The sequence below is a fragment of the Caretta caretta genome, chromosome 7 (assembly GCF_965140235.1).
Source record: "Caretta caretta isolate rCarCar2 chromosome 7, rCarCar1.hap1, whole genome shotgun sequence".
Lineage (NCBI taxonomy): Eukaryota > Metazoa > Chordata > Testudines > Cheloniidae > Caretta > Caretta caretta.
This window is the reverse complement of record NC_134212.1, coordinates 697,886-724,399: the sequence shown is the minus strand read 5'-3', so window position 1 is coordinate 724,399 and position 26,514 is coordinate 697,886. Positions and strand designations below refer to the sequence as shown.

The following is a 26,514-nucleotide window of genomic DNA, read 5'->3' as shown; positions in this document are numbered from 1 at the left end:
AGGGGGTTCCAAAGAGGATGGCTCTAGACTGTTCTCAATGGTAGCAGATGACAGAACGAGGAGTAATGGTCTCAAGTTGCAGTGGGGGAGGTTTAGATTGGATATTAGGAAAAACTTTTTCACTAAGAGGGTGGTGAAACACTGGAATGCGTTACCTAGGGAGGTGGTAGAATCTCCTTCCTTAGAGGTTTTTAAGGTCAGGCTTGACAAAGCCCTGGCTGGGATGATTTAACTGGGAATTGGTCCTGCTTCGAGCAGGGGGTTGGACTAGATGACCTTCAGGGGTCCCTTCCAACCCTGATATTCTATGATTCTATGATCCCAGCAGGTGCCTCAGCAGAGCCCTGGGGGAAGGCCAGGACTGAAGGGCCATGGCACACTAGGAAAGAGGTCCTCTGCCACTGAGCACCAGAGCCCCACACCTCCCCTCAGATCACACCAGAACATGTGCCGTGTTCACAGGAGCACCTTGGTAAGTGTTTCCAATAGGACTTGAGGAGCACACCAGTGACTGTTAGCCAGCTCGTCACAGGGAAGTGGGGCACCGAGTCCCCACCCACACGAGCAGGTCTAGAGGCAATGCCCTGGGGGAAGCCCAACAAGTTTCAGACAACCCCATGTTTGGGCAGTGTAAACCCTTGGTACACATTGACTGTTGGGAGGGAAAGAGACCTCTCTCTCTTTCCCCAGAGCCTCGTGGACTGGGGAAACCCACTAGCCCACACCTCCTATAGGCTATGTTTTTTGGGTCCTCTTCTCCTGTGAACCACCTTACTACTCTGCTACCATCTGCACAGGTCACTACCTCCCAGAATTCTCAGAACCAAGCAGAGAGAGTCACTTCAACCTCCTGCTGCTGCTGGGCAAAGCTCTGCATAGCAGCATTAACAGCTGTCTGCAGACTCCAGCAGACCACACTGCCCCAGGCTGGAGCTCTTCTGAACCACTGTTTGTACAGCAGTAGTGAGTAGAAACCAATCAGGGATCATGGCCCCACTGTGTTAGGCACTGCACACAAGATGGTCTCTGCCCCAGAGAGCTCTCATTCAAGGAACCAGAAAAGATAAGACATTTCTATTTTTTAAAAAAAAAAAAAGTAAACTTATATCTGCCTTAAATGATGGCTTACCCAATGCCCCCACCCCAGTAAGAGGCTCCTAGACACTTTGTTGAGTTGTTAAGGGGGCTTTTCAAACATTAAACAAAAGAAGTCCAGAGAGCCAATTCAGAGTGATGGCCGTGAGAACTAACACTTAAGTACCGCAGTGATGGGCACATCAGATGTCTGCGAATGAGAGGAAGCCATTTGAATTGTGGGAGCATAAGCACATCTACAGACCCCTCTCCTTAAATACAAGTTCTCACTACATTCTGGAAACTCCAGATCAGAGCAAGCCAGGCTAAGAACCTGAAATTCTTACAATGCAACTCGTGATGCAACCTAAATTTGAGTATTTGCAGAGTTCTACCACCCATTCGCCATGTTGCTCAGCTTGTGTGTATATGCACCTGGCTTAACACAATACACAGCATTACTCTCCTTCCACACCACTACTGTGATCAGGCAGTACCCTGAAAGAGGTGAGGCTGGTACTCTAGTTACATTAAGCTCAAGCATGGAAGCGAGGAGCTGTTAAGGGCAGCAGCTGCAAGGGCACGAGGAGAGGAAGGAGCATTTTGATGTTGCTGTGACTATTATAAATGGGGTGTGCCAGGCCCCACAACACAGCAGCATTTCATTTTCACAGCCTCCTGTACAATTCTCCCTCCTCTGTCTAAAACCTTCACAGAATTAGCCACTGGGCCTGGCCATGGGGACATTATGGCTGAGCCTAAACTCTGTCGCACACACAGGTACTCAAATTGCGTAGAAGTGGCAGACAGTTGTTTTTGGAGCTAATCCCAGAAGCCAGCGACATTGGCTTCACTTCTTGGCACCTTGACTATGTGGCACAGCAAACTCAGTACATAGCTTAGTTTACATAACTTATATTAATGCAGGGCCCCCCCCCCCAGTTTTCTTTTGTCCCTGGTCTTTGTCTCAATCTGCACCTTCACTGTAGGACATCGGGGGACACGCTGGGAGGTCTGGCAAGGGAGAGGAGCGGGAGAGAAAGTTTGGGTTTGGAGCAGCAGCTGGGGCAGCTGAGGCTTTGCAATAGGGGGAATGAACCTCCCTTTCACCCCCCCCCCCTTTGTGGGCAGGAGCAGGGGGATGGAGCCTTGAACCCCAAGAATCCCTCCCTTCCCCCTGGAAAGCAGCCATCTCACTCTCTGTACACTCAGCCATGTAACTGAATCCAGCACCAATGGGCAGGCTGAGCCCCTCCATTTGTGTTTAGGTGATTAGCATTAACCCGTAACTGACAAGGGCCCTCACTGTGCTCCAGAGCTAACACAACCAGCACGGCCAATCGGAGCAGTTCACACCAGTTGGCAGTCTCGGGGCACTGCAGACACAGCATGGCAGTTCTCTTCAGAATGACAAAGACTAGAAACATCTTTAAAATGTTTTTGCGACAAAAGGCGGCTTCCATGGCAAATTCCCAAGCATGCAGCCTGGGGTGGGGCTGCAATACCCTGGCTGGATATGTAGAGGAAGCTTCTGAACCCAGCTACAGCTCTGGGACCTCCTCCCTGCACTGGAGACCCTTCTGCCACCACAAGGAGGGCTCAATGCAGATTGGTGCTGGCTGAATCCTCTAGTTCCTCCCCTGCTGCCCTCAGGAGAGGAGTTCCCCCTCCAGAGAAAAAAAGAGAAACATCCAGCAACTCCCAGTTGCCTCACCACACACAGAGACAATTCCCAATCCCCACCAGCAGATTGTCACCTGGCCCTTGGGAGTCCCTCTGGACATCAGTCCTATACCTGGATATGGGATGGAGAGGAGGGTAAAATCGGCATAGCGCTGAGCTTTGTCCACTTTCTCGGAAGACGTCACACTGAGAAGAGAACGGTGCATGTATTTAGTGCAGGAGAGCACTCCATCTGGCCTATTAGAAGAATCTGCCTAGCCAAGCAATTCCTCCTACAGTGCTACATGACAGAAGAGCCCTGACTCCAGTTGTGGGTTGTGGAGTAAGAGTTCAGCTCACGGACAGTTACACGCTCAGCTCAGCTGAATCCCAGGGGAGGCATTCCCAGTCACTCATCCACCCACAGACTGGAAGGACGCCCCCACTCAAAAATGAGTCTCCTGATCATCGCACCAACTAGCCCCATAGGAGGAAGTCACATCACTGCTGTGATGCCATGGGGGATTGTGCCCCATGGATCAGAACATCCACCCACTCACTCCCTACTCAGAGAAGCCATAGGACAAACAGGAACCTATTGTGACTGCAGAAGATGACAAAGTTAAGCAGCTACCATGGTCTTCACAAAGGTACTGGTATGCTTGACTTGGGTATGGAAGAGAGGACCTTGATGTATGGCCTTGTATACCACTGGGGTTTCACTTTAAGGAACTTGCTGAATAGTCTGGATAACATCTCTAGAAGGCCCTGCCGTGAGGGATCTAGGAACTCCTTCTGGAATGCACTTTGGGGAAGTCAGACTTTTGTGCTTGCTTTAGTCGCTGGTCTGCACAATCTAAACAGCAGCTCCATTCCAAAGCCCACATATGGGCAAAGGACGCCATACTCACTTTAAGCCAAACTTCACTTTCTTGTTCTCCACCATCAGGTCACAGATATATCTGACAGACAGGTATCGAAGCAGCTTGATGTCATGTCCTCTGACCTTGTCAAACAGCTGGGAGTCTGCATTTCTGCAACAAGGTACAAGAGAAGGCAAGATTCTCAGGGCCAGTCAGACAGATTCAGTTTCCTTCCCGGGCTGCAGAGAGCCTGGATTCTACTTGCTGAAGTAGCACTCCACCAGCGGCACTCAAGCTGCCCTGCCCAGAGCTCTCCTACCCTACACCACAGGAACGCCTTCGCACCCCTTCAGCAGAACCCTGCAACCAAGAAGCAGGCTGGTGCCATTCATTCCCACAACGACTGCCCAGCTGCTCACAGAGAACTCAGAGGGGCTAAAGGGCTAATTTTATAACAAGTAATTAGGCAGAATCTCAGAAGAGCCATCAGAACCGGTGTGACTTTCTGTGATGTACTTATCCTTGAGAGAAAGTGCACAGCACCACGCAAGAAAAGCAGGCCTCAGTTCCTGAAGGGCTGGAGGCCTTTCCCCAATGGACTTGGACACGCTCAAAAAGCAGAACCTCCTGGATGACCGAAAGCCAGTTTACACCCTGGAGCTATCCCATCTGCAGAGGCAGAGCGTGCATTCCTGCCCTTTTCCGAGGCTGCTACAAGCAGCCTGTTCCACATAACTATAACATGCAAGCGTCAGAACCCCAGTGTGGAGAAGTGAATGGAGTCCTCTAGCCATAGCCTAACAAGAGCTGGAAAGAAAGGGGCTAGCCACTTCCTGGTGTGATTCACAGATGTTACAGGCAGATGGGACTCCTGATAGCCTGGTCTGACCTGCTCAGCACAGACCTAGGACCTACTTGAATTCATTCCTGCTTCAAGTCCAACAGTGTGAATGTGATGCCTCGTTTATACAGCTCAGAGTCACACTGACTTTGTTGCCATATTGTGCTGTGAATCTGTCTAGTTCTGTTCGCCAACACCCACAGGTCTTTCTGCATTGCTGACCCCACATGGCTCTCCCACCCACCGAGTCTCAATTCGGCAGGATTTCCCTTCCAGGTACATCAGCTGCAGTTTGGCAGGCAGGCAGAACGGTGCTACATTCAGTGTCCTTCTTCCTGCCCCAAACCATCACCATGCTGCAGTCACATATGCAGCCTGTTCCTCTCTAAGCAGAGGTCCAGAACCATTTCTCCTCGGTCTGGATTATACATCTCGTAGACCCAGAAGTACCACTTCTGCGTAATTTAGGAGCCTCTTTAATGACTTGGGATCTGCCTGCCCCAGTCCCTCCCTCTCTCAGCCTCCAGTGGGAGATGGGGCGGCTTTAGGGAGCTAGTTGGCCCCAGAGTGCTAGCACATTCGGTTTTAGTTTTTGTACCTACCCCCGAGACGTTCTGAAGGGCCCGTCTTTATGAGCAAGGCAAACAAGAGCCCACAGCCTGCAGTGACCCCACACTGCACCCACAGTTCAGTTTAGACATGAAGGAGTTGGAAATTCAGAGACTGAACTAGCCAATCAGCTCTTAACTCCTCTCCCTCCACCCAAATACCACGTACAGACCTGAGCGCAGAGTCTTCTTCTGAAAGGTCTTCGGTATCAGCCCAAGGATCATCCGAGCCCCCTGCAGGGAAGCCACAGCAGGGACCATGCATTAGTGGCCAAGGCTTGTGTCACAACTCCAGCTTCTCTCCCACTTCCCATCCAAGTGGGTTACAAGTCTCACTTAAAAGAGTTCTCAGCTGTGACCATCTCCAGCGAGAAACAACCCCATTGTCCCACACACCCAGCCCATCAGTTTCATGAGAGCAAGAAAGGGTTTGGACAACCCAGGCAGGTTTGTTCCAGGATGGAATCCAGAGCGGAAAGATGCCATTAGATCACAGAACCATTCTCTGGCAGCTACGGAAGAAAAATTACCCACGCTCACTAGTGTTTTGTCCAGTCTAGTTTTAGAAGATCCATGTTATGGGCTCCTGCCACTTCCCTTGAGACTCACAGACTAATACATGTTACCATTACCAGAGTTGCAATCCTAAACCTAGATTTTATGCCCTTATTCCTAGTTCCATTCCATGTAGTACACCAAGTTTTTCACCCTTTTAGTGACAACACCCTTCAAATATTTGCAGATCAATGCTCCCCGCCAGCCACCCTTTAACCAAGCTAGATATACTGATCTCCATAATGACAGGTTTCAGAGTAGCAGCCGTGTTAGTCTGTATTCGCAAAAAGAAAAGGAGGACTTGTGGCACCTTAGAGACTAACCAATTTATTTGAGCATAAGCTTTTGTGAGCTACAGCTCACTTCATCGGATGCATTCATCATGTTCTCTGTGTATATAAATCTCCCCACTGTATTTTCCACTGAATGCATCCGACGAAGTGAGCTGTAGCTCACGAAAGCTATGCTCAAATAAATTGGTTAGTCTCTAAGGTGCCACAAGTACTCCTTTTTGATCTCCATAAGTCACTCCCTCCATCACCCAAACATTTTTTGCTACTATTCATTGAACTCTCAACTGTGTCAATACCTTTCTGGAAATCAGGAGCCCAGAAACAGACACCATATTCCAGGGTGGTACCATACCAGACAGAGATTATTACATACTGGCCCACACACCCACCCCCAAATACGCCCAGGTGCTATATTCACACTGATTTTCAGGCACTGAATAGCCACTCAAGTATATATGCTTCCGCACTTACCTGAGAAAATGTAGTTGTACCCAGTACGTCCATACAGTTCTCCCCATCCAGCCAGGGTCGCTGACCTACAAACATGCTGGAGAAAATGTCGTTATTAACTACTTATAAAAATTGTATTCCTCTGAAGGCCTTCTGCCCATTTACACTGAAAGCCCATGCCTTGTTTCTGTCCACTGAGAGCCCTCTATCTCATCATTCTCACTTCCCAGGTTTCTCCCTGGAACTGAGTCTCTATGGTCTGGATTATTTTTCATTAGCTTGTGTATTTTCCAGATGAATTTCAGGGTTATTTCTTACCACATTTCTGACCTCTAGTGCCTGTATTTTCCTCAGTCTCACTAAATTAGTCATGTTGGAGTTCTGATAACATACTGGTTGAACCTGATCTTCCCAATCATTACCTCACTACCCTCCCCCCTACCCCCCACCAATTGATGACATCGATTCACTCGTTCTTAAGGGCCAGCAAAGTCCACATGACAGTATCCTAGCCACTGGTATTTCGGGTAAGACATAATGAGCCAGAAGACCGTTAACATAGTTCTTCAAGTGTGCCACACATGTCCTTCCACTGTAGGTGCATGTGCTACTCCTGGGGGAATTCTGTGCCACCGCGCAATGCAGAATTTGGCAGAAATTAACGTTGTGCGCGCAGAATTTCCTTTCCCCGCACAGAAATGGGCTGCAATGCTGCTAGCCACCACTACGGGCTGCTGGATCAGGGAGAGAGCTAGTGTGTTCCTGACAGCTGCACTTCCCAGCATGCCCTGAGGGAAGGAGAGGGCAGTGTCTGGGCTGGGGGAGCCTCAGCTGGGCTCTGGGTGGGTTGGGGGGGGGAAGAGGAAGGTGGCAAAGAAACAGGAACTGGGTTGTCATAGGGGTTTCTTTAACTCTCTTCTCCTGGGAGAGTTTTTGTGTGTGTCTGTATTGTGACAGGTCTCAGAGGAGCGGCCGTGTTCGTCTGTATCCACACAAAGAACAGGAGGACTTGTGCCACCTTAGAGACTAACCAATTTATCTGAGCATAAGCTTTCGTGAGCTACAGCTCACTTCATTGTTTCAGACATACTTGCTGGCAGGTATTTTGAAATAAATTACCAAAGTAACTGAAACTGGTGTGATTATGTCGTGTGATTTTGACAAATAAAATTGGCAGAATTTTAAAATGTCGTGTGCAGAATTTTTAAATAGTAAAGTGCACCTCAGGTACAGTTGGAGATTTTCCCCTCCACAGCACCTGTCGGGGCAGCTTGAGCGCCCTCTTGTGCCTCACACCACTGCATGCAGCTACAGAGGACCACACTGTCCCCAACTCCCCTCCGTTCCTTCCCTGCCTGGGTAAGACTCCGACAGAGAGGAGAAGGAGGGCGAGTTGTGGAATGGGCATGTACAACATGTCTCGAAGAACCACCATGATGGAAAGGTAGGGACCCGTTTTTTCTTCAAGTGACTGTTCACGTCCGTTCCACTGTAGGTGACTCACACGCAGTTTGAGCTGGAGGTGGGCTTGGAGTCTACTCAAAGACTGTAGGAGCACTCATCCAAATCTGGCATTGCCTCTAGATTGATGGGAGATGGCCGAGTGAGATGCAAACGTATGGCATGCTGACCAGGTTGTCAACTTACAAATATCAGACCGTGAATACAAACCAGAAAGACCGCAAAAGCTGCCTGTGACATGGTCAAGTGAGCCATCACTTCACCTGATGTTCCACCTCTGAGTAATCAGTGGCATAAATGAATACAGGCAGAGACCCTCTGGGGGGCCCTTTACTCTGTCTGACACGGTGAAGAAGAGCTGACAGCTAGTCCAATCCAATAAAAAGCTGAAGCTCTTCTAACATCTAGAATATGGAGATTTTCTTCCCCTTTACTCAACTGGGGCTTTGGAAAGAAAGTCAGGAAATAAATCGTTTTATTCACGTGAAATCCGGAAACCATTTCAGACAGGAATTTAGGGTGCAGTCGAAGGAAAACCTAGGCCCTCAGGAAAGTTGTAAAGAGAGGCTCTGATACTAAAGCTCTCAGCTCCCCATCTCTCCTGGCCAAGGTTATAGCAACCAGAAAACCCACTTTCACAGACAGATATAAGAGAGAACAACCTGCCAGTGGCCTAAAGGGGGGCCACCCATCACCTTTTCTAGCACCAAATTTAAACTCTACTGTGGAACTGGGCTATGAACCTGTGGGTATAATCTGTGAAAACCTCTTAGAAATCTGATGGACATAGGGTTTGAAAAAGTTGATTGGTTATCCACAGGAGGGTGGAAAGCTGAGATGATATCCGGGTGGATGGTGATGGAACTATGAGCTAACCTTCCTGGCTCAGAAACAAAAGACAGTCCACAATAATGGCAATTTGGAGCCTGAGACAGGAGGCGTGCCACTTTGTATGGCCCATACAGAAAACCCCTTCTATTTAGCACGGTTACTCGACGTAGTTGAAGGCTTCCTGCACCTCCTGAGAGCAAACTCATTCGGGGTAGTCAGCCATGAAGCATCCAAGCAGTCAGGTGCAGGGCTTAAAGGCTAGGATGATGGAAGTGGCCATGGCCCTGGGAGATCACATTCACATCTCTTGGGAGTGGCAGCGGAGGTCTGATCAGTGGTTTTCAATTCTACTAGTCCCAGTGTCGACAGGGCCATGCAGGGGCTCTTAGAATAAGGTGAGCGGTATCTTGCTTGACTTCAGATAGGACTTTGAGCAGGAGCGGAACCGGTGGGAAGACATACAGCAGGCCTCTCAACCGGACCAGGAGGAAAGCGTCTGTCAGTGAACCTGGGCTGTGACCCGCTTGGGAACAATAAAGATGACTTTTTTGTTTTCTCTTGTTGCAACCATATTGGGGAGTTCCCCACTGCTGGAAAATGGACCTGGATACATCTGGTCGAAGAGACTACTCATGGTGACCTGTCAACAGTCTGCTCAGGTGGTCGGCCAGATGTTTAGAACTCCCAGAAGGTACACAGCTTTCAGACTGATGGAACTGGCAATGCAGAAATCCCAAAGGAGGATCGCCTCCTGGCATAACTTTGACAAACCTCCTTCTACACTCCACCCTCCATTGCTTGTTTACACAGAACATGGCTGCTGTGTTGTCCATGAGTAACAACAAATTCCACCTCGATATGCAGAAGGAATGCCATAGAAGCCAAACAGATGGCCCAGAGCTCCTTGATATTTATATGGAGACTTAGATCCTGGAGAGACCAAAGGCCCCAAGTCTGACAAGGACCTAAGTGGCTCCCCAACCTAGATCTGATGCATCTGTGACTAGGGTGAGAGTCTGTAGTGGAGGGGCAAAGGGAACTCCTCACAGATGTTCGTATGTTCTACCCACTAGTACAGGGAGGACAAGACCTGAGCAGGCCTATATAATGACGAGCCAATGAGTACACCATGGCTAGCCAACCCTGTAGTGCTCCGGAGGTGCAGTCTGGCAGGCTGCATCATATAAGTGCATGCTGCTATGCATCCTAGAAGACTGAGGCTGTTCTGAACCGTGGTGACAGGGCACCTCTAGATCTACTTGGCTCTAGCAGGAAAGCCTGGTCTTGGTAGAGTCCAGGACCCCGCAGTGAATTCTGTTCTTTGAACAGGAGACAGAATGGATTTCTCTCTACTGATTAGAAGCTCCAGCACATCGAACATGTACAAATAGTGGCTACACTGGAGAGTACCCGAGACCTGGACCAGCCAGTCGTTCACGTAAAGAAATACGTGGACTCCCAACCTTTGCAGGAATGCTGCTGCTACAGCCACACATTTCACGAATATGCGAGGGGCTACTGACAGTCCAAAAGGCAGTACTGCAGATTGGTAGGAGAATTTGTTGAACATGAACCTCAGAAATTTTCAGTGGCTCTGGTGAATTGCTATGGGAAAATAATAGGGCTGACAAGCAATTAAAAAAATTAATCGTGATTAATCGCACAATTAAAGTTAATTGCGATTAATCACACTGTTAAACATTAATAGAATACCATTTATTTAAAATTTTTTGGATGTTTTCTACACTTTAAAATATATTGATTTCAATTACAACACAGAATACAAAGGGTACAGTAGCTCACTTTATATTTATTTTTATTACAAATATTTGCACTGTAAAAAACAAAAATAGTATATTTCAATTCACCTAATACAAGTACTGTAGTGCAATCTCTTTATCATGGAAGTTGAACTTACAACTGTAGAATTATGTACAAAAAATAACTGCATTCAAATATAAAACAATGTAAAGCTTTAGAGCCTACAAGTCCACCCGGACCTACTTCAGCCAATAGCGCAGACAAACAAGTTTGTTTACATTTGCAGGAGATAATGCTGCCCACTTCTTGTTTACAATGTCACCTGAAAGCGAGAACAGGCATTTGCATGGCACTGTTGTAGCTGGCATCACAAGATATTTACATGCCAGATGCGCTAAAGAGTCCTATGTCCCTTCATACTTCAACCACCATCCCAGAGGACATGCGTCCATGCGGACGATGGGTTCTGCTCAATAACGATCCAAAGCAGTGCAGACCGACACACGTTCATTTTCACCATCTGAGTCAGATGCCACCCGCAGAAGGTTGATTTTCTTTTTTGGTGGTTCAGGTTCTGTAGTTTCCGCATCAAAATCTTGCTCTTTTAAGACTTCTGAAAGCAAGCTCCACACCTCGTCCCTCTCAGATTTTGAAAGGCACTTCTGATTCTTAAACCTTGGGTCGAGTGCTATAGCTATTTTTAGAAATCTCATGTTGGTACCTTCTTTGCATTTTGTCAAATGGGCAGTGACAGTGTTCGTAAATCAAACAACATGAGCAATCATCCAAGATTGCTATAACATGAAATATATGGCAGAATGCAGGTAAAACAGAGCAGAGGACATACAATTCTCCCCCAAGGAGTTCAGTCACAAATTTAATTAATGCACTATTTTTTTTAAATGAACATCAGCAGCATGAAAGCATGTCCTTCGGAATCGTGGCTGAAGCATGAAGGGGCATACGAATGTTTAGCATATCTGGCATGTAAATACCTTGCCATGCTGACTACAAAAGTCCCATGCAAACTCCTGTTCTCACTTTCTAGTGACATTGCAAATAAGAAGCGGGCAGCATTATCTCCTTTCCCTTCAGAGCAGAGGCCTGGTGTCCCTGCCTCTCTCTTTCATTGGGAGCAGCAATGCCTAGGAGCGTGCGCAAGGGTGGGTGTAGAACTGCTCACATCCGTGTGAAGGGACATAGTATTTCCTCTCCACCCTTTTAGCAGTGAAAAGAAGGGAAGATGGGGTTTGCCACAAACCCCTGAAAGGTTCCAGGATAGCCTCACTACTTGAGAGAGCTACCCCAGAGGGCCTGCAGAGGCTAAAACATCCACTAGCCTCTGGGACCTTCCCTGCACCTCTCCTGGTTGGCTATCCAGAGCTGCAGTCCCTCTCCTCCACAGGGGTTGTTGAGCTCTGAAAGCATCAGGGGACGCGGGAGGTGAGAAGTAGGCTCAGTTACCTCTGCCACATCAGATGACAAAGAAGAGACTAAGGGTTGTTAATGAGGACCCTCCTCCAGTTCCTCTACAGGAGAGTCCTGAGCAGGCGGTGCCACCAGCAGGGTACTGGTCCCGTACTGAAGGAGGGAAGGGGCTGACCTTCCTGTGGATGCTCCCAGCACCTAGCTATTGTAGAAGGACAGGGAGGGAGCACTGACGAGGCGGCCAGTTCCTCAGGCCATGGGAGAGCTGGCCCCATGGGTGCGGGAGACCAGCTCAGTCTGGGTGAAATCATCACCTCTCGACAGACTCCCACACAGAGGTGCCGCAAGAGCAGAAGCTGCCGGCACCAGTGTGCTCTGGGGCTGGAGCTAGGACAGCAGGAGCACGTACTTCTAGTACAGGTACTACGCAAGGCTCCCGAGTCACATGAGAAGCCAGCACCGAGTCCCTGGCTGCCTCAAAAGCCTTGGCTGTAGACGGCCCTGGAAAGGGCTCCTGAGCCTGCTCGTCCTTTGGAGAGCGTCTCAGACCCTTCCTGGGGTCTGGAGCCTGTAATCCCTCCTGGCTCACAGATTACTCCTGGGGACATGACTAAGTGCCCCTCCGAGGCCTTGCATCCACTTGGTGCCTCCTTAGTAGGATCAGAAGCCCCAGTACAGAGTCTTGAAGAGACTTACGCAATAGGCACCAGCAACGCAGATCTACCCGTGGACTCAGTCGCGGGGGAGCACTCCAAACCAACTTGATGTCAGGAGCTGTGGCTCTTGAATCTGGGTCCTGAGGGCTCTTTGGAGCTAGTAAGTTCCAACCTGGCACCCAGGGACCTGCTAACAGTTGCCAGAATAGAGGCTGAGCCTTGACAGAGGGCTCCAGTCCTGGATTCCAAATGGCAGAAAGCTGGGGGTCCTGACTAGCTCACAGCTTCTGTATAAACCCAGCACAGGAACAGGAAGTTGTCCATGCAACTGGGATCCCCCTGCTTCGGGCTGCTTCTCCTACAATACCAGTTCCTGCTCCTTGCTACTGACCTCCTGGTAACTTGATCCTGTCTGACTCCTGACACCTGACTCTCGATTTTGTCCTCTGGCTTGCTTTGGACTCTGACCTCCTGGCATCTGACCCGGCCCAACTCCTGCTCTGACCACTAGGTCAGACCACCCATGCTCCAGCTGTGACACGTGGACGTGCTCAGTACCCATTCGGAGTGGGAAGGTTCTGACGGCGGACGAAGCACAGGCACCATAAGCAGGTACTTGACCCTGGCAGCCCTGTCCTTTCTCGAGTGGGGTTTGAACCCTCTACAAAGGTGACATTTGTCATTTTCATGCACTTCTCCCCAACACTAAATGCAGCTGGGGTGTGGATCGCTCACTAGCATAGACCTGTTACATGAACAGCAGGCCCTGATGCCAAAAAAATGGGCCATCAGTCCGGTACCCAACCAGGCACGGGTAACCCTATGCTAACAAATACTATTCTAAACTTAGTCTTGTAACCAACTATTTACAGATATACCAGACAAGACCGAAAACTAACGCTACAGGCACCATGTACCCTAACGGAGTGAAGACATGTAGATACTAAGATCATTGTTCCAACAACTGTCACTGGCAGTAGGAAGGAGCTGAGGCAGGTCGGGGGTAGTATGGCCTTTTATACCCACGTGCAGTAGCATGAGGTACCAAAGGGTGCTCACGCTGCCAACAGGTACTGCTGAGGGAAAAATCACCGACAACTCTGCACAAGGCATGCACACACCTACAGTGGAATGGACACGTGCAATCACTCAAAGAAGAACTGTGGTACGTACAGTGTTCCCACAAACTCCCTTCTATGTAATGTCTTTTCCAAAAACATCACTATTGCATGATCTCTTTGATCTTTGCCAATTAAGGAACGTTACAATTATGCTGAAGTCTTGTACTTCCAGCGCCATCACTGCTGTCAAGCAGAAGTTCAAGATGTCATTCCCTACACTGGCCACTTCAGACCATAGAGCTCATCCCTCCAGTAGCCCCATAATCCCTTTCTGTCCCAGTTCAAGAGATGAAAAGCAAGAGTCCCCTAGCTCCCTTGGGATAATGGAAATACAAGAATCAGGGACGCTGGAGACAAAGCTCCATTAGGCCATCTCTGTGATCTTGCCTTCCCCCACTGCATATACAGCAAGCTACTTAATCTGGTCAGGAACAACCTCTGAGGCACACCTCCAGAATAAAACTATTTGAGAGTACGTTTCCAGCAAAGACAGGGCTACAGAGAAGGGTAATCCTCCCTCTCAACCCCCTCCCCTGAAATTTCCCTAGCTCTTCAGGAAGAATCTGGCAATCAGTGAGATGCCAGATGAGGCTTTGTTTGGCACCCTGGCACACTAGAGTGGTTGCTTGATGAAGCAGTACAATGTTATAATCTCCAATGCTGTTCTCAGAGTGAGTGTAAGAGCTCCATCCAAGAGCAGTGCTTCCCCCCTAACCCCAGCTTCCAGGATCCTAGCACAAATCCCACCTGTTTGGGGCCTGGAGCACCAAGCAGCGATCATCTCCATCACTGCTCCAAGGCACCTTATCAGACTCTTTAGTCTGTGCCCAGGAATAGACACGGAGGGGGCAGGAGAGCTGATGGCCCATAAAGACCTGCCTCTGCATAGCTCCAGTAAACACTGTTCAGAATGCCAGGAGAAAGGACATTCCTGAAGCTAAAGCAAACAAGACAAATGTGCTTATGCAGCTTTACCTTTCCCTTGTACAGAATGACTGGGCAGACAAATCGTCCTCTACATCTGGCCATCTTACTGCGGCTGATGAGGTCCTGCAGTTTGCTGACCTGCACAGTGCTCTCAAACCTATCAAACAGAGAGAAGAGTCCCCATTATCTCATATCATCATGGTGGTCACATTTTGGCTACAATCTCAGCACCCACATCCCTTTAGCTGAAAGGCCGGCTATGAAGTCAAGGAGCCAGGCGACTCTTTGAGGAACTGCTTGGCTTGTAATCAGATGGATGTGCTCCCACCACCCAAGTCAATCTCTTGCTGCTGAAAAGCACCGGCCTGGTTTGCTCTTGAAGACACTCACTGCAGCAGGATCAGGTGTGCAGAAAGTCTGTTGTCACATGCGATGCTCCTGGGGGTATATGCAAGGCTGTGAGGCACTTTGCTACCACCTGCCCTGAGAGTGAGAGCATCTTGTCTGCACCTGCCAGGGGTCGGGTCCCTGACAACCCTAGGCACAGAAGCACAAACACTCCTCCGTCACCACCAGCCTCAGCTCTGCTGCCCCTCTACAGGTAAGCGATAGATGTACTCCAAGTCCTCCAAACAGCCCCGGAAAGCCCAACCCCTGCTCCACCAGACACACAAATTACCAGAACCGCTTTCTCAAAGGAACAGGACGCAACAGCTTATTAGCCCACCTTAGATTACAGCTCCACTTTAAACAAATCTAAGTGGTGTATGTTTAGAGAAAGAAAGTATAAGTTTATTTAGCAAAGAACAGAGATTCATGAAATAGAAAACAAATACAGAAGAACCTCAGAGTTACAAACACCAGAGTTATGAACTGAGCAGTCAACCACACACCTCATTTGGAACCAGAAGTAGAGACCCAAAAAAAGCAAATACAGTACAGTACTGTGTTAAACTCGGAGGTTCTTTTGTATTGGAAACAAAAGGTTAAACAGATAAACTCATACCACACTTTCTATGGTTTAAACTCACCTAACAAGTTCTCCTCCTGTCCAAAAAAATTTCTCACCCAAAGTTCTTTGCAGCATTTTCAGACAAGCCTGGCTGAGATCCCCTTTTCATGAAGCAAACCCACTGTCAGTTTATTTCCTTGGTGAAGGATGCCAGGATGTGTGTTTTCCACCCCGAGAAATACCAGATCAAACATCTGACCTTCACCTGAAAACAGAATTCCCTCCCCCATGTCCCGCTGTTTACCTCTCCCTGTTAACTTCCTTCTGAAATCTCCACAAGATCGCCATTAGCATTTGACTTAGGATGCTAACAAAGGTCTACTGTAACACAACACACAGTACTCAGTGCTTAGCTAGGGCAATAACATCTACCCCTCCTGTCTAGCAACGTTTGTCTCAAAGCACGCTACCTTTGAGTGACCTGCCTAGAATTACAAGGCCCTAAGGACATAATTTCCCGTATATACATATATCTTCTTACACATTAAGTGCACACACCTCTCGCAATGATTTCGCTGACCAGTGAGACACAGGCTTTTGTTGGAGACCTTCCATGACATTCCCTGGGGGACTAGCAGGTAGACACCAATCCCAGGGGATCTCTGTAACCCTCAGGCACTCCTGGGCCCAATGCCAAAGAGGTCCCTGGGTCACAGCGTGACACTGTTTCGGGTTTACCTGACGTGTCTGGGGCAGATCCTCCCGCTGTGAGCAGGTGGCCGTGAAGGGCTGGAAGCCCACCAAAGGAAACACTCCCCTGCCACTGGCTGCTAGTGACACAGGTGTTCTGCTTCTGTCCCCTGGAGCTCCGCTCTTTCCCCATTCAGGCTAGTAATTTACACACCCCACCTTGTTACACTTGAGAGCCCAATCCCCTATTCTGGACACCTGCAAAGTGCACCGATCCACTGCCTCCATGGAAGCAAGCCTCCCAGCTCACTGGTTTCACCTCCGTGCAACCCTCTCCTTAGCACAAGGCCCTTAGACAAGTCTGTAGTGAAACCAAACGGATGGGTATGTGATAGCGCTTGACCTAGAGATTCCAATATAAATGAGTATAAGGATTTGGAACACAAGATTACAGAAAAAACAAACTGCAATCTCTAGCCTATAATTATTACCAAGTTACTAACCCATCTCAGAAGGTATTTCTCATCCAAGGGTGGTCTTTGCAGCACCTGTCCAGCTCAAGGTGGGACCCACTTTTCATGTCACCCCTCCACCCCTGCTCATAGAGTCTCCTCCTGTAACGGATAACCATGTGGGCCATTTCTTCTGCGCTTAGACACTCACAAGCTATTGTTTCTTAGACCAGGGCCCCCCTCTTCCCAAAACTCTCCTGGCTGTAGTTTGCCTTTGTAAATCTCCAGCCTGCATCTAGTACAGAAAGGCTGTCTCCAGGGACAATCATTGTTCTCATGGGACGGTCACTGTTCTCATGGGACAGGAGATCCTTGGCATGGCTACGGCTGGCCTGGGTCAGCTGACCAGGCCTCACACAGTATGTAATGTTGTAAAATTAAAATTGTAAAATTGCAGTGTAGCTTTTTGGATTTGGGCTGCAGCCCGAGCTCTGGGACCCCATGAGGGGGCAGGGTACCAAAGGCTGCGCTCCAGGCCAAGCCTGAACGTTTAGCCCCGCACTCCAGGCCCCATGAGCCCGAGCGATCTGACCCGTGCCAACCGCGGCCGGGCCACAGGTCTTTTATTCCAGTGTAGACGTATCCAGGCTGATTGGGTCAGCTCTCAGAATGCCCCTCCACAGGTGACAGGTTTCTCTTCTGGCAGACTTGGAACAGAATATCCTACATGTTACACAACTCCACAATTGCTCTCCATACAAACACCTTATACTAACCATTACAGTCGGATAGTTCTTAGCTTTGGGCAGAGACCACACACAATCCGTTTCAGTAGGGCATTGAGAAAATGGTCGGACCCAGATGTAATATACCTGCCTGGGCATGTTTGGACATGTCTGTTTCTTACATGGCTATCAGAATAGCCTGCTATAGACTGGCTGCAGCAGCATCGCAGTTCACTAGTTTAAGGCACTAGTAAATGATATGACCATGCCTTGTAAAAAATCCACTCTATTTTCACACTGTTTTTAACTCAGAAAAACCCAAACCCTCACACCCACTGTTCAGGCTGCATTTATATACACAGATCAAAAAAGAGAGAACTCAAGCCTGAATGCTCACTGGACTTTAATGTTGATGACTTGTGCATGTACATTTTAGCATAATTAGACTTATCAGCAGTCTAAAACTGGCTGGAAATTAGAGTGCTAGGTAATTAGATTAATGACGCATCTAGAGAAGCATCTCCACTGTCCAGGCTGCACTCAGCTATCCAGTTAAAGCGAAACTGAAATCCCAAAAGTTTTAGCCCTGAAGACACATGGACCACAAGCTAAACCTCTGTCACTTACACCCACATGAGAGTTTAGGGTTTATAAGAATATGAAGCTACTCCTCAATGGGTTCTGGATGACTCAAAATGATCCATGGGTAGAGTTTGTGGTCGGTATTTAACATTTTTCATATTCTTCTCATAGACAACTTTATTTCAGCAGCTCTCCACTTACAAAGAATTTTGATATGCAGAGGATTTTAAAGAATTAAAAAAACCCAAGTAGTTGCCATTCTTTAATGGTTTGCATTCACAGCCATCTAGGGGAAGTTAGTAAAATACCAACATGTAAGATTATACATAACAGTGGGTAAGCCTGTGTGAACCTTCGTACAGGAAAAAGTTACCGAAAGATGCATCTGCCCAGAAGAGACTCTGCAGAGACGAGGTCCCTGTTTCAACAGAGATTAGGAGCTCTGCAAGGCAAGCACCTTCTCATGTACCTCAGAGTGCGCTCCTCTACTGCACACCGGAGGGGTACAGAGGGGAGAGCCTGGTGGCAAAGAAGACTGTGCCCAATACACAGTTTAATGCCAACCCAATTTAAACCTGGCAGTTAATAAAATTCCCAAAGTAAAAGCCTCTGTTACCTGATGGGTTGCGGAGGTAATATATAGCCTTTCTGCACAGGTATGCCACTACAGCATTTTCCATAACAAAAATGTAATCCGTAGAGGCTCGAAGCAATCAGTTAAGGTAACGTCCCTAAAATTCCCACTATCCTTTATGGTTCCTAAATCTGGTTGGCAATACAGTCAAATGAGACATCTAACACAGTCGGACAGACAGCGTCTGAGACGTATACATCAGGAATGTGTACGTTGAAAGAGTTCATAGCGCGCCTTGTTTAAACTGGATGTGTAATGTGAAAATTCACAGAGTCAGGAACTAATTTCACAGACCAAAAAAGCTTTCTTCATGCAGAGTGCAGGTGCCCGGTGGTATCTCGTGCCCTTTCAGAATGTCGAGCTCCGCAAAATAAACTTCCAAAAACCAGGAAATAGAGAGTTAAGGTAAATGCTTATGCAACCTTAACTCTGCCCCCACTGGAGCTGGCAATGGCCACTGGCAGTTATCTGCATGCACTCCAGCTGCATTCACTGTCTTAGGTATAGGCATTAGATAGAAGAGCTGGGACTATGATATGAAGTGATCTTGGGGGCAGTATGTGTGTGAGCCCCTCTTCCTGACCCCCTCATGTTGGTGGGGGAGAGAGATGACACAAAAGAGGTACACGTGTACCTTGAGAGATCCAGTATGCCTCATCTCAGCACTGTGCTATGTGAGTCATGGGCTTGGCAGCAGTTAGGTGGGAGAGGAGCATAGTCTGTGGGTAAGTGAAAAGCATTAGATTGCATTGTGCGCACAAGGGTGAAGGGGTTGTAACAATTAGCAGATACGGTGTACTGTCTGTGGAGTAGGCAGATTATTTGAGCATAGGACAGGTGAAGTAGCTGCTGCTCAGTACAGGGCAGAGGCAGATTGTAAGTATGTGTTATGAGCACATTGGGGCATTACCTCAATTAGGGCAGAGTTAAAGTTGTGTGTTTATGTACCTTCACTCTATATGTCCCGGTTTTCAGAGGTTTGAGATTTGCTCAATTCAGTCTTCTGGAATGGTGCAATATACCATTGGATAACCTTAACTGTATGTTACAATGTTTGTTGCCAGTGAATTTCCTAGGTGGTTGGTTTGGGGTTTGTTTTTTTGGGGGGATGGGGGCAGAGAGTTATAACAGAAAGTGTGTTGTGGGTAGAAGTTTGCGGACATTTAGGCAGTTGTAATTCTCTTATAGGTCTGCAACTGAGACTCTGCTGTGACCAGTTGATAATACCTAACCCTTGTATAGCACTTTTCATCAGTAGCTCCAAAGGATGGAAACATCTCTGTGGTACAGATGAGGAAACTGAGGCAAAGAAATGAAGTGCTTCACCAAAGTCAACCTTCACGCCAGTGGCAGAGCCAGGAACACAGCCCCAGTTTTCTGAGTCCCAGTAGGCCACAAAGACACTAGGTGATTGCTAGGTGCCCACCTCCCTTGGTGTACTTTCTTCTAGTGGAGTGGGGATAACCACTGTGCTTTGAAGTGTGGGTATCATGCAATTGCTAACAGGGCCAATGCCAGAAATCTCATCTGTGGGCTACGTCCCAAGAACTTGACAGTTTGCTTATGTCATAAACATACAGCTAAGGGTAGCATAAAATCCCTCCTTTACCTGTAAGGGGTTAAGAAGCTCAAATAACCTGGTTGGCTCCTAACCAAAAGGACCAATAAGGGAAGAAGATCCTTTCAAATCTGTGGGGGGAGGTTTTGTTTGTGTGGTCTTTTGTTGTTCTCTCTGGGACAGAGCGAGACCAGGGCAGGGAAAAAAAAAAACCTCTCCTAAAACCCTTCCTGAAATAAGCATCTAGATTACAAAAATTGTAAGTAAAGCAAGGAAATGTGTTAGCTTGTGAATTTTCCTATGCTAAGCGGGAGGTTTATTCCTGTTTTTTGTAACTAAAGTTTTGCCTAGAGGGGAATCCTCTGTGTTTTAAATCTTATTACCCTGTAAAATTATCTTCCATCCTGATTTTACAGAGGTGTTTCTTTTACTTTTTCTTTATAATAAAGTTCTGTTTTTAAAAACCTGATTGGTTTTTAGTGTCCTAAAAACCCAAGGGTCTGGTCTGTGCTCACCTTGTTTACCTAATTGGTTGGTATATTATTCTCAAGCCTCCCCAGGAAAGGGGGTGAAGGGGCTTGAGGGGATATTTTGGGGGAAACAGGAACTCCAAGTGGTCCTTTTCCTGAATCTTTGTCTAACTCACTTGGTGGTGGCAGCAAGGAAGAATTTGTGCCTTGAGAAAGTTTTTAACCTAAGCTCCTAGAAACAAGCTTAGGGGGTCTTTCATGTGGGTCCCCACATCTGTACCCTAGAGTTGAGAGCGGGGAGGGAACCCTGACAGCTTACACGGTGGTTACAGGTTTCAGAGTAGCAGCCGTGTTAGTCTGTATTTGCAAAAAGAAAAGGAGTACTTGTGGCACCTTAGAGACTAACCAATTTATCTGAGCATAAGTTTTCGTGAGCTACAGCTCACTTCATCAAATAAATTGGTTAGTCTCTAAGGTGCCACAAGTACTCCTTTTCTTTTTACGGTGGTTACAGGAACTTTAAGCATCTGAGAAAAGACTAGCATCTCTTCCCGCTCTCACCACACCCACACAACATATAACTCTCCCCACACTATTTCCAGATCACCCTTCCTTCCCTAAGTCATTAGAAATTTAGAAGCTAGGTGCCCACAAAACGCAGTGGTAGAATGTGTGTGAACTTTACGAAAACCTGTTTTTTCAGGGGTTGTGTCTCAGGAACCACTTGCTCAAATGACCCCAAATTTGGATCTCTAACCCTACCTCGCACTCCCATGAGGTACACCAAATTTCAAGACAATGCAAGTAAGCATAGGGGTTTTAGAGCCCTTAGAAGAATTCTTCTTTAAATAGAGAAGTCTTTTCAATCGTAACAGTTGTAAACTACAGGCCTTCCTCTATAGCACGGTATGGAATTAACCATCAGCAGCTGCACTGCTATACCCAGATTCCCAGGGCCCCTGCTGAGGACGTGCACCAACACGAGGAGCGCAGCATGGACAGGCAAAAGCAACTCAATTGCTGTGGTTGCTGTATGTCAACATATCTTTGGTTGACTTCATTTTGTCATGTAGACTTCCCCTTAGGAGTACTCAATATTTTCCTTTCTAGCCTATCCAATTATAGGACAAAAACACCATTTTCAGAGCTCTTATTTCATTCTACAAATGCAAAGCATTTATCTCACTTATTCCCCACAAGACTAACATATTACACAACACACACCTCAATCACATCCAATCACTATTAAAAAGTTCACCATCAACAGCAGCCTATGTCTGGAGATTATTTAATAGGCTGTAACAAAGCTGTAATTGAAATTTCATCTATTAACATTCGGTTCTTCCACGTAACTTCCATATTAGCTGACATCCAAGTCAGGGTGCTTTCCAGAGGTATGACCAATAAGGACTTAGCTCTCCTAGGCCCAACTGTTAGAACCTCCAATTCCACAGCGTTTAGTCCCACTCACGTAGTTTCTGGGATAACTTTTTCAAAAGCTTTATAACTTAAGTCAAAATCAATGGTTTCCAACATATAGTAAGCTGATTCACTAATAGGTTACAAATAAAAGCATAGAGTTTGGGTTGTTGTATGTGGCTCAAAATTAGTATCTCCAATACACGAATCCCAGAAGCCGAACAAGTTTTATCAGCAAATGATTGTCCAAAAACATATTACAAAAGTTTGAGTAATTTTCATGTTTGAAAATTTTCAGTCATCTGACGAGGCAGCGCAAATACCATGGAACTTAAATAACCAGTCATAACAAACCTACCGCACATATGAAGAGAGCAGCTTGCTGACTGCCTGAAAGCGATTCACACTTTGGGACCTCAGAGCCAAGTACTGGCCTAGCCTAACTGTGCTTGGTAATGAGATCTGACATAATCTCAGCCCAAAGTACAATGAGTTTCTTACTCCCACAGTCAGTGGTACAAGACAGTTCACAGAAGCATTCTGCTCTCATCCACATGCTCCTGCCTTGCACCTACACCTGATTCAGCCTCACCCCCCAAAACAGGGTCAAAAGTCCAGTTGCATTTATTTAACACCAAGAGAGCATTCATCGCTATACAAATATGAAGAATGCTACAGTACCTACACCAGATAGTGTAATCTGAAAAAATTAGTCCACCCTTAACTGCTGTGCACCTAAAGCTGCCTTGCAACATATTCGGTTTTTCCCATCCAACAAATTGAAAAAATTTAGCTTATTTCTTCTCTTGCCGAAAAGCCCAAGAGTTTGAGGCAGCAGCTGCTCTGAAAGTGCCAGAAAGACTGCAAAGCTCCACAAGATTAGGGACTAGAGCAAAGTATCCTAAAACCATGGAACAGCCTCCCCACTGCCAACTTCTCAGTAAAGTGCAGAGACACAGTTCTGTAGGACAAAAGTAACCTAGTGGGTAACCTGCCTAGTTAAAAATAGGGAGTTTGTACATCCAGCAGGCAGTGCAGGCACAATTATAACGCTGCAAAGAGGGCACTTTCAGTTTTCTCCTGCTTCTCAAGAGCCCAGTCATGCAGGTAAGATGGGAAGACTAGCTAGCCCGCTGTGGAAATGCCACCTTTTGGAGCTACTCAATCTGGAGCCTTGGAGCACACTCAGTCTGTGTGTCTCGTAGGTGACACAGGGTTTGGGCAGTTCTGTATGGCTCTCGTGCAGCCAGCTCTCCTGGCACAAAGGAGGGAGGCCGGGGCAGGAGTTACTTACATGTTCCGGTCCCTGTCAGTGCTCTCGTACTCTAGGAAGACGATCTGCCGGGGATAGTGGCCACAAATTTCCCCGTTCACATTCTGGATCAGGCTGTAGCAATAGTCCCTGCCAAACAGCTCCAGGCAGCGCTTCTCAATCCTCTCCACCTGCAAGACAGCCAGATTTACAGCTCAGGGGCTGGAGCTCAGGCTGCCCCCTCCCCTCAGGGCACAGGACACCTCTGCTATAGTCGCCACCACAGGCCTTGGCCTAGGCAGGAGGGGGCGGCTCTGGCCCAGCTGGAAGCGAGGTGTGTTTCAGGGGGTCTCGCCCAGCCAGCAGGGGGAGAGGGCGTCAGCGTCTCTCAGACCAGGGAAAGCCAGCGGGGTCCCGCGGGTGTCTCTCGGCACAGCCGGGGAAGGGTGGCGCGGGACGTGCCTCGGGGGACGTGCCTCGGGGCCCGGCCGGGCCTGGCCCGGCCGTAGGGAGGGGTGTCGACCCAAAGGGGCGGGGCTCTCGGGGGCCGGGGGCAGCGGGTCCCGCCGGGGCTTGGCCTCGGCCTCTCACCTTCGCGCTGCTCCCGGCCCCGCCGCCGCCGCCGCCCCCGTCCTTGGCCCGATACTGCGCCCGGGAGAACTCGAGCAGCAGCTCGGCCAGAGCCCGCTCCCCGGAGCCCGCCTGGGGGCAGCCCCGGGCCCCCGCCATCCCCGCCCGCTCACGGCTCCCGGCCCATCGCGGCCCGCACTCGGCCCCCGGGCTGCGTCCGTTCCCCGCTTCCGGGGCCACGGCGCGCACCGGACATTCGCCGTAGGCCCAGCCAATCCGCTGCCGAGAGGGGACCGGGAAGCACCATCCCTTCCGGGCGCTGGCGTGACGTCATCACATCGCGACGCAGCGACTCGAGCACCTCGCGCCAGGCCAGGCGCTCCCGCTATAGACGCGCACGCGCCTGGCGGGGTCCCTGCCCCGCCCCCCCTTCGGCGGCGCTGCAGGCTCCCGCCCCGCCCATTGGGCGGCCCCGCTGGCCTGGGGACCCCAGAGGCGCCTGCTCCAGCCCCGCCCCCCCCGCATCGCCCCAGCCCCCCCGCTTCCCCTCAGCCCGCTCCGCCCGGCCCCGCCCCCCCGGGGCCCCCAGCCCCGTCCCCGCTTCGCCTCAGCCCGCTCCGCCCGGCCCCGCCCCCCCGGGGCCCCCAGCCCCGCCCCCGCTTCCCCTCAGCCCGCTCCGCCCGGCCCCGCCCCCCCGCATCGCCCCGGCCCCCAGCCCCGCCCCCACTCCGCCCGGCCCCGCCCCCCCGGGGCCCCCAGCCCCGCCCCCGCTTCCCCTCAGCCCGCTCCGCCCGGCCCCGCCCCCCCGGGGCCCCCAGCCCCGCCCCCGCTTCCCCTCAGCCCGCTCCGCCCGGCCCCGCCCCCCCGCATCGCCCCGGCCCCCAGCCCCGCCCCCACTCCGCCCGGCCCCGCCCCCCCGGGGCCCCCAGCCCCGCCCCCGCTTCCCCTCAGCCCGCTCCGCCCGGCCCCGCCCCCCCCGCATCGCCCCGGCCCCTAGCCCCGCCCCCCCGCATCGCCCCGGCCCCCAGCCCCGCCCCCCCGCATCGCCCCGGCCCCGCCCCCCCGAGCTCCCCAGCCCCGCCCCTCCGCATCGCCCCGGCCCCCGCTTCCCCTCAGCCCGCTCCGCCCGGCCCCGCCCCCGCTTCCCCTCAGCCCGCTCCGCCCGGCCCCGCCCCCCCGGGGCCCCCAGCCCCGCCCCCGCTTCCCCTCAGCCCGCTCCGCCCGGCCCCGCCCCCCCCGCATCGCCCCGGCCCCTAGCCCCGCCCCCCCGCATCGCCCCGGCCCCCAGCCCCGCCCCCCCGAGCTCCCCAGCCCCGCCCCCCCGCATCGCCCCGGCCCCCGCTTCCCCTCAGCCCGCTCCGCCCGGCCCCCCCCTCCCGCTCGTGCCCCAGCCCGGCGCCACGGTCCGTGCGGCGCCCTGTCTCTGCGGCGCTGGAGCCGAGGCCGGAGCGGGCTGGGGCGTGTCTGCGCTGCGGGGCCCTGCACACTCCCGGGGGATCTTGCGCCAAAACATGAAACATTCTGCGCACAGTATTTAAAATCCTGCAGACTGTTTGTGAAATAACTGCGGAGGCTCCAGCGGCACGGCGGAGCACAGGCCCCTGGCGGCACAGAGGCGGGAGATCAGTGTGCAGCTCCCCGGGACACGGACTCCGCGACCCGGCCGCACCCAACCCTGACAGCGCAAGGACTGGATCTGCCCCGGAAACACCCCAGGGCCCTGCCCCTCCGAGCCAGGTGACCAGGTGTGGGCAGGCAGCTCAGCAAGGCAGGATCTTCGTGGGGGGGGATCGAGGTGTGGGCAGGCAGCTCAGCAAGGCAGGATCTTAGTGGGGGGGGGATCCAGGTGTGGGCAGGCAGCTCAGCAAGGCAGGATCTTAGTGGGGGGATCCAGGTGTGGGCAGGCAGCTCAGCAAGGCAGGATCTTAGTGGGGGGGGATCGAGGTGTGGGCAGGCAGCTCAGCAAGGCAGGATCTTCGTGGGGGGGGGATCCAGGTGTGGGCAGGCAGCTCAGCAAGGCAGGATCTTCGTGGGGGGATCCAGGTGTGGGCAGGCAGCCCAGCAAGGCAGGATCTTCGTGGGGGGATCCAGGTGTGGGCAGGCAGCTCAGCAAGGCAGGATCTTAGTGGGGGGGGGGATCCAGGTGTGGGCAGGCAGCTCAGCAAGGCAGGATCTTAGTGGGGGGATCCAGGTGTGGGCAGGCAGCCCAGCAAGGCAGGATCTTCGTGGGGGGATCCAGGTGTGGGCAGGCAGCTCAGCAAGGCAGGATCTTCGTGGGGGGGGGGATCCAGGTGTGGGCAGGCAGCTCAGCAAGGCAGGATCTTAGTGGGGGGATCCAGGTGTGGGCAGGCAGCTCAGCAAGGCAGGATCTTAGTGGGGGGGGGGGATCCAGGTGTGGGCAGGCAGCTCAGCAAGGCAGGATCTTCGTGGGGGGATCCAGGTGTGGGCAGGCAGCTCAGCAAGGCAGGATCTTAGTGGGGGGGGATCGAGGTGTGGGCAGGCAGCTCAGCAAGGCAGGATCTTCGTGGGGGGGGGATCCAGGTGTGGGCAGGCAGCTCAGCAAGGCAGGATCTTCGTGGGGGGATCCAGGTGTGGGCAGGCAGCTCAGCAAGGCAGGATCTTCGTGGGGGGATCCAGGTGTGGGCAGGCAGCCCAGCAAGGCAGGCTCTTCGTGGGGGG

The 26,514-nt window shown here is 50.7% G+C and overlaps 1 protein-coding gene across 7 annotated transcripts in view; it reads right to left on the bottom strand.

Moving 5' to 3' along the window:
• MTMR14 (myotubularin related protein 14) overlaps positions 1-24,278 on the bottom strand; it is a 55,417-nt gene extending 31,139 nt beyond the window's left edge. Inside the window, exons 1-7 of one of the 7 annotated variants that reach the window (XM_048857458.2) lie at positions 24,140-24,278; positions 23,308-23,456; positions 14,580-14,688; positions 6,368-6,443; positions 5,222-5,282; positions 3,648-3,770; positions 2,870-2,943 (exon numbers count right to left, since the gene is read on the bottom strand). In XM_048857458.2, coding sequence (XP_048713415.1) covers positions 2,870-2,943; positions 3,648-3,770; positions 5,222-5,282; positions 6,368-6,443; positions 14,580-14,688; positions 23,308-23,456; positions 24,140-24,169 — 622 coding nt within the window. In that variant the 5' untranslated portion in view covers positions 24,170-24,278. Of the gene's footprint in view, positions 1-2,831; positions 2,944-3,647; positions 3,771-5,221; positions 5,283-6,367; positions 6,444-14,579; positions 14,689-23,307; positions 23,457-23,856; positions 24,055-24,084 lie in introns of those variants that run through there. The other 6 variants (XM_048857462.2, XM_048857459.2, XM_048857457.2 and 3 more) reach the window with 6 other exon arrangements.
• Positions 24,279-26,514: the final 2,236 nt, after the last annotated feature.